The 7,944-nt window shown below is 46.2% G+C and overlaps 1 protein-coding gene across 1 annotated transcript; it reads right to left on the bottom strand.

The window, feature by feature from the left end:
* Positions 1–452: 452 nt before the first annotated feature.
* On the bottom strand, positions 453–6,095 carry LOC147933279 (uncharacterized). Its single transcript, XM_087477376.1, has 2 exons — positions 3,909–6,095; positions 453–3,824 (listed from the first exon to the last, which is right to left on the bottom strand). The coding sequence occupies exons 1-2, from the start codon at positions 6,093–6,095 to the stop codon at positions 453–455; spliced, it is 5,559 nt and encodes a 1,852-aa protein (XP_087333502.1).
* Between the last annotated feature and the right edge of the window lie 1,849 nt (positions 6,096–7,944).

Here is a 7,944-nt window from a genome sequence, read left to right as displayed (position 1 = left end):
TGTTTCGCTTCTCTCTCTTTTTTTTTTTTAACAAGTTAAAATTTCATGTTACTTTCGAGAATTCTTCTTTCACTCTTTTTTTTTTAAAAACAGTGCGACTCGTGATGGTCGGCTTACCCTTTTAGTGCGAGTTAGGACTCGGCTTAAAGTAACCGGGGGCGACCGTTAATAGTCGGCTTACCCTTTTTGTGCGAGTGCGACTCGGCTTAGAATAATACGTCGGAACGTCGGGTCATTACCGGGCCAGGGTAATAACTAAAATGATTCGCAAATGACGAGATATATTTTTTGAAAAAGAAATTTTATATTACTGGCGGCTGGGTCCCGTAGAATGGGACTGCCTACGTACCCCCCGATCAGGAGGGATCAAGCCGATCGTAGTTCACATTTACATGCTTATTCATACTTATAGAAAGGACGAGCTACACATAGCCGAGCTCGCTTGGTGATTTTCAGTAGTAGTAACGCTTGAGATGCATTGAATTCCAAGACCTCGGCACCGGTTTGCCGCCCATGGTTAAGAGTTCGTACACGCCGGGATGGACGACCTTAGACACTATATATGGACCTTCCCAATTAGCTCCCATTTTCCCGGCATCCGGTTCGGCGGTATTCTCAAAGACCTTGCGAAGGACGAGATCACCTTCGTCAAAATTCCGATTATGGACCTTTTTGTTATAGTACTTAGCTGCGGCGAGTTGATAGTTCTGGATTCGTAGGAGTGCTTTGTCTCGTTCTTCCTCCAACTCGTCTAGCCTATCCAAGAGCATCTGACTGTTGAGCGCGGTGTTCTGAACGAGCATTGTCCGCCGGAGGCTCGAACTGCCGACCTCTGCCGGTGCCATTGCTTCCATTCCGTAAGCCAGAGAGAATGGGGTTTGGTTAGTGGACGTCCTTGGGGTCGTCCGGTAGGACCAAAGTACTCCATCAAGCTCGTCGGCCCAGGCGCCCTTCTTGGCGTCTAGCCTTTTCTTAAGACCATCGAGTATGGTTTTGTTGGTAGCTTCTGCCTGGCCGTTCCCTTGTGGATACCTCGGCGTCGACTTGCTTAGTTTGATTCGCCATCTTGCACAAAAATTTTCGAACTGCAGGGAGATGAACTGTGAGCCGTTGTCGGTGATTATCTCGTATGGGAGGCCGTGACGACAGATTACGTACTTCCAGACGAAGAGTTGGACGTCCCTTGCTTTGATATATGCGTAAGATTCAGCTTCGACCCATTTAGTGAAATAATCGGTTAGGACGAGTATATATCGCTTTTGTCTGGAAGTTGGTAATGGGCCGATGATGTCCATTGCCCAGCGCATGAAAGGGTAAGGGGCTACTCCAGCTCGTAGCAGTTCGGTCGGCTGATGAATAATGGGGGCGTGTCGCTGGCATTTTTCACACTTGGCGACGAACTTTTCACAGTCAGATATCATCGTAGGCCAGTAATGGCCATGCTTCCTGATTCGTAGTGCTAGGGCTCGGCCACCTGAGTGATTTCCTCCAGCTCCCTCGTGCATTTCCATCATGACACGCTCGGTGTCGTCGCCGTGTATGCAAAGCAACAAGGCTCCTGCCGCCGTCCACCGGAGCAAATGGTCTTTCATCAAAGTGTAGTGGGCGGCCTTGGCTTTTAATCTTCGTCTAGCCCATTTGTCTGTTGGTACGTCACCGTCGGCTAGGTATGCTCGGATTTCGACCCGCCAATCCGTCGTGTCGCTGCCAGATGCGGGTTCGCACCTTTGGCCTGACCTCATTGACCGATAAGTCGTCCTTATTTCATTTGGTTGGTGGAGTGCGAGGCACGTCTCGGCGTAATTTTCACTTATGCTCGGCGTATCTATGCTTTCTACCGGGATGATTCGCCGAAGATCAGGATCCGATGTTGAGGCGAGTGCTGCCAAAGCGTCGGCCGGAGCATTGTCTCCTCTGGGAATTTTGACAAGTTCGAATTCGTCAAAGCGCTTTGACAAAATCTTTACGACACTAAGGTAGGCGGCCATAGGTTCGCTCTTGGTGTCGTACTCGCCGCTGAACTGGTTGGCGACAAGCTGGGAATCGCAAAAAGCTCGTATCCGCTTAATCTGCATTCCGTTAGCGAGCTTAAGACCGGCGATAAGTGCTTCGTATTCGGCGACGTTGTTGGTTGCTTGGAATCGACGGCGGAAGGATTGCTCCAAAATTTCTCCGGTCAGCGAAGTCAGTCGAATCCCTATGCCCGATCCAAGATGAGAGGACGCTCCGTCCACGTGCAAGGTCCATCGGTCATCTGACGGGTCGATAGGTGTTGGTTCGGCCTCCCCAAACGGCAGCTCGATCAAGAAATCGGCGAGTACCTGGGACTTTGCAGCCGGCCGAGTACGATATTCGATATCGTACTCACTAAGTTCAATCGCCCACTTCGTTAGTCGACCCGATTGGTTCGGGCTGTGCAATATAGATCGTAAAGGTTGGTTGGACAGGACAGCGACAGTATGTGACTGGAAATACGGTCGGAGCTTTCTTGCCGACGTGACTACTGCCAAGGCGACCTTTTCAACTGTTGGGTAGCGAGTTTCCGCGTCGTCAAGTGATTTGCTTATATAAAAGATGGGCCGTTGCTCTCCTCGGTCGTCTTTAACGAGTACACCACTGACGGCCGACTCCGAGACAGCGATATAGAGAAATAAGATTTCGCCTAGCTCCGGCTTTGCTAAGATTGGTGGGGTCGATAAATAATTTTTTAGCTCGTTGAACGCGCTATGACAGGCGTCAGTCCACTCGAACTTGCCCTTTGTTTTGAGAAGCTGGTAAAATGGTAGACACTTGTCGGTCGATCTGGATATAAAGCGGTTTAGAGCAGCGATTCGTCCAGTTAACCGCTGTACTTCTCTGGCGTTCTTTGGTTGTGGTAGATCGATGATCGCCTTAATTTGCTTCGGGTTCGCCTCGATGCCTCGTCTGGTTACCAAGTACCCAAGGAATTCGCCGGATTTTACTGCAAATGTGCATTTGGCCGGGTTTAGCTTCATCCCGTACTTGTTAAGGGTGTCGAAGCATTGTCGTAGGTGAGTAATATGATCCTTGGCATGCTGTGATTTGACGAGCATATCGTCAATATAGACCTCCATAGTCCGGCCGAGCTGCTCGGCAAACATCTTGTTGACTAGCCGTTGATACGTCGCTCCCGCGTTTTTTAGACCAAAGGGCATGACCTTGTAGCAGTACGTCCCTCTGTCCGTGATGAATGATGTTTTCTCCTGGTCGTCCTTGTGCATTAGAATCTGGTTGTAACCGGAGAATGCATCCATGAAGGTTAACAGCTCGTTGCCCGCAGTTGCTTCGACGAGCTGATCGATTCTTGGCAGTGGGAAACTATCCTTTGGGCAGGCCTTGTTAAGATCGGTAAAATCGACGCAAACTCGCCACTTTCCATTCTTCTTTTTGATGACTACCGGATTGGCTAGCCACTCTGGATATTTTACCTCCACGATTGACCCGGCACCAAGGAGTTTGTCGACTTCATCGTTTACTGCTTGCGACCGTTCAGGGCCTAACTTGCGCCGTTTCTGTTTGACCGGCTTATGCGTTGGGTCGGCATTAAGCTCGTGGGTCGTGACGTTTGGGTCGATTCCTTTCATATCAGTCACGCTCCATGCGAACGTTGAGATGTTGGTTTTGAGGAAAAGTATTAACTCGTCTCGCATGGCGGATGTTATTTCTGTGCCGATATTCAGGCATCGCTTCTTGTCGTTCTCGTCTAAGCTCACCTCCTCGACCGCGGCAACGCCTTGTTGGACAGCAGTCGGCTTCCCGTCTGTCGGCGACGTACTGTTGTCGCCGACTCGCTGCTTTGATTGCTATAATTTCTTTCCAGTGCGAAGCTTATGCTCGATCAGAAAACAGGCTCGTGCGGTTTACTGGTTGCCGCGCAACGTGTACACCCCTTTTGAAGTTGGGAATTTAACGCACTGATGATACGTTGATGGGACGGCTTTCATCTTGTGGATCCACGGGGTGCCGAGGATGACGTTGTAGATTGTCGGCTTGTCGATGACTGCGAAACGGAAATACCTGGCTATCCCCGCAACGAAGATCGGCAAAGTAATTGTGCCGACGGACATAAGGTGATCCCCGTCGAAACCTGTCAAAGAGTGACATTCTGGCATAATGTCCCGCTCGCCGATTTCCATTTTTGCCAAGACGTCTCTGAAGATGACGTTGACCGAGCTTCCAGTGTTGATCAATATTCTCGTCACCTCGCTTTCACCGATCAAGAGCTCGACGACCAACGGGTCGTTGTGCGGTAGGTCCAAACCTTCCAGGTCTTTTCCGTCAAAGGTGATTGGCATACTTTCAGCCTCGAACCGCGACGGCCAAGACTTCGTCATTTCGGCTTTCTTAGTATAATCTCTGATCGCTCTAACCGAATCGTTACATCCGGCTAGTCCACCCATTATCATATTGATTCGTCTTATAGTCGGGGGACGTTGATCAGGCTTACGGTCTGTATGCGGTCGTTTGTCGCGACCGCTGTCCTCTCGTCGCTCAGCTACTAGGTTTGGTATTTCCATCTCATCTTCACTCTGGTCGGCTAATATCTTTGAATCTTTGACGAACTTTCGAGCGATATTTTCAGCGCGCTTGGCATCATGTCGTCCAGGTCGGACTGTCTTGCTTCTGTCCGGCTCGACGACTATTGCGCCTTTCTTGTATCGTTCCATCAGAATCCTCTGGAGGTAATGACATTCGTCTGTCGAGTGGGTATTACTCTGATGGTAGTCACAATACGAGGTCGCGCTATTTTCAGCTCCTTCTTTCCGGATATACTTATTTTCGCCGATCGCAAAGGTTCGGCGAGTTCGATCTTGGTTCTTGGTGAAGTGCTGCCGTGGCTCGACATAATCGACTTTTGGAGCTACGGCTATAGGCTGTCTGGTTATTGCACTTGCCTCCGAGGAATACTTCTTGGCGTTGATAGCTTTCTCTTCTTCGAGCCCAATGTGCTTTGCAGCTCGGAGTAATGCCTCGGCCACGGTCTCGACATGTGTCAAAGATAATTCCTCCTTGAATCGAGATTCATACCATAGTGCGTTTCGGAGCGCAACGATTGCGGCCGCATCGGGGATTGAGATGTTGACATAAATCTCCTTGAATCGTCCAATAAAGGACCGAAGCGATTCCCCCTTGTGCTGGGTTAAGGCATATAAGTCGGCGTGGGAATTCTTGTCCTCAATTAAAACAGAGAACTGCTTCAGAAATTCAGTTATCAGCTCCCTGATGCTGTCGATTGACCCTGGTGGTAGCCTCGAGAACCAACTCAAGGCGGTCCCCGTCAAATGTTCGGCGAAAACTTGACAAGCTCCTGCGTCGTATTCTGCCGGGCTGAACTGCAATGGGCCGAGGGCCACGCCAAAGGTGAGCAAGAAGTCTCGTGGGTCGACCGTTCCATCGTAATGGCCCAACCTTGGCTTGACCGCTCGTTTGACCGCTGTTGTAGCGAGTCGTTGGGAGAATGGAGTTCGCTGTGTTGCCTCGAGCATGAGTCCGACTTCGGGTGCCTTATCCGTCGCTTTCTGGATCATCGCGGCCATTTCTTTCATTTGTTGTTTCATTGCTATTAGCTCGGCATCCTTCGTTCGATCTGCCACTTCGGTACGCTGCTCGGCAAGGCGCTGGACGGGATTGCGCTCTAATGCGCCGGTCTGTACATACGGCCCTGGCGTTGTCCCTGCTGAGGTGAAGTTCCTCGGAGTGAGCCGAACGTTGTGGAGATGATTGATTTCGTCTTGCGAATTGAGCTGCGCCGCAGTGAGCGCATCCAAACGGTTGTTTGTTCGCTCTTCTTGCTGGTCGAGGCGCGTTAAGATTCCTCGAAAAAGCTCGTCTATGCTAGAGACGGGCTGGTTATTGAGCAGAGAGAGTTGTGTCGGCGCCTGTGGTGCCTCTGCGGTCGCTGGGGTCGTCAAATTTGTAGCTATGACGAACGTTTCTAGGCTTTCTACCGTCACAACTTTCCTTGGAGCGTCTGGCGTGGGAAGGACTATCTGCTCCGCTTGATCCGTCGCCGGGGTGACTGCTCCCCCCGACGAGCTTGCGTCTTTGCTTCTTTCCTTGTCAACTATCGTCATCTCGTTTAGTTGGTGTAGGTCCGTTCTTCAATTTTTCAGAAAACTTTGACTTGTCGTCCCCCTACCTGGCGCGCCAAATTGTTGATGTCCCTTTTGGTCACAATTAGAATATTTAGTTCGGTCAAGGGAGGGTCGAAGTTCTCTTTATTATATCGGTGCCGAGGCACTAAAGGACGGATTACAACACAATGTAAACGAGTTACAAACAAAGTAATCGACGGGCTGATAGCTCGTCGACTCTCCGAGCTATAGGCTGGAAAACGTTGACTTTTTTTTGGACGAGCTGAGCTCTGGTTTTTGCTGTACGAATTCTGCTGCCTTTTTCACGATCCCCTGAAATACGGGCCGTACGCCTGTATTTATAGGGAATCGTGTCGGTTCGTCCATATAAAAGACCATAATACCCTCTTCTCTTGAAAGGGATACCTTGGGCTTTTTCCTGGGCCGGGCCCTTTTGTTGGGGTTGGATCCACCCCTAACAATAGACGTTTCAAATTTCTCTTTTAATATCATTTTTATATTATTAACTAATTTTCTTACAGCATGTTACTGTTTAAAACATGTTATCTCAAAGGGGAAAGAGAAAGTCATTTGAGCTTTATAATACATACATGTCGATACTAATCAAGTTTGTCCAAAAAAAAATGTCGATACTAATCAAGTTATATGAGATTCTTATGCATTTTTTTTCTTTCAAAAGACAACAAAATAACTAACGTCACCAAGGGAAAAATTAACACTATTTTTTTGACAGTAACATTATCTTTTCTAAAATAATATTTTCTTTATTTCACTTGGTTTATCATTTTTAATATATTTTAACATCATTTAAAAAATTTCAAAATATGATTATTGATAGAATTAAAATTACTAAAAACTTAAAATATTATGTATATGTGAACTTATAAATGTTAAACATGTTATAAAACGGGGTTATATTGCAGAATGCATTATAAGGTTAGACGGTTTACATTATCATTAGTATAAATTTAAAAAATAGCATTAGTCCCACGCTTGAACACGGGTTAAATCTTTATCTTATTGTTTTGTTAACACTATCAATTTTAAGATATTAGACATATCTAATTAAGTTGATTTATTATGATTATATAACAACAAATTGCACCACTCGTGAAATGCTAGAATTGATAATCAAAATAATATTTTACAATCTTAAAAACTAAACAAAACAAAAAATATTAACAATAAAATAAATGTAACTTAAAATTTAAAAATTCTAGCTATAAAAAATTATTCTGCGGTGTACTGCGGGTTAAAATCTAGTTAAAAATAAAAAAGGTTTAATAATACTTGTAATATATGGGTTTAATATTCGGCCATTTTATAGGCCCAGTAGTAGTAAGAGCCCGCTATGTCGTTTGTACTTCTGATGTTTTATTCCTTTAAAGAAAAGCCACAGCTATTATTCGATTGAACCTTGTGTTTGAACCGAAGATAACCGAACCGATGAGTTGGCTCAGAAAATGGGGTAAAGGTGCTTCACGTGGGCACATCGGGTTGTCGCTCATGTGAGCACTACTTGATATGCTCGTAATCATTACACATCCTTTTACTAATAATTTATTTACTCACTCCATCATTAGATTTCTTGGTAAAAAACATTTGACAAAAACTATATCTATATACACATTTAGATTCTTCATTTTAAGAACACATATATTCTTTTGCCAATATTCAAGATATTGATCAGTGACTTATATATAAAACTGTGAAGTATTGTTTTAATAATCCGCTTATTAATGAATATTATTTATCAGCCATGCATACGATATAAAATGTGCATATCTGCGACTTCATGTTAATTACATTCAAAAGTTTAAACTAGAAG

The sequence above is a fragment of the Camelina sativa genome, chromosome 12 (assembly GCF_030686135.1).
Source record: "Camelina sativa cultivar CO46 ecotype springtype chromosome 12, ASM3068613v1".
Classification (NCBI taxonomy): domain Eukaryota; kingdom Viridiplantae; phylum Streptophyta; class Magnoliopsida; order Brassicales; family Brassicaceae; genus Camelina; species Camelina sativa.
The sequence above is the reverse complement of the archived record's forward strand: the minus strand, read 5'-3'. Positions and strand labels throughout refer to the sequence as shown.

What these genes read in the sequence shown, in the direction of transcription:
- LOC147933279 (XM_087477376.1), bottom strand. Translation starts at nt 6,095, where the DNA reads ATGACGATAGTTGACAAGGAAAGAAGCAAAGACGCAAGCTCGTCGGGG. An exon ending in AATTCCCAACTTCAAAAGGG is followed by an intron (nt 3,825 to 3,908) that starts GTGTACACGTTG and finishes AAGAAATTATAG; the next exon opens with CAATCAAAGCAGCGAGTCGG.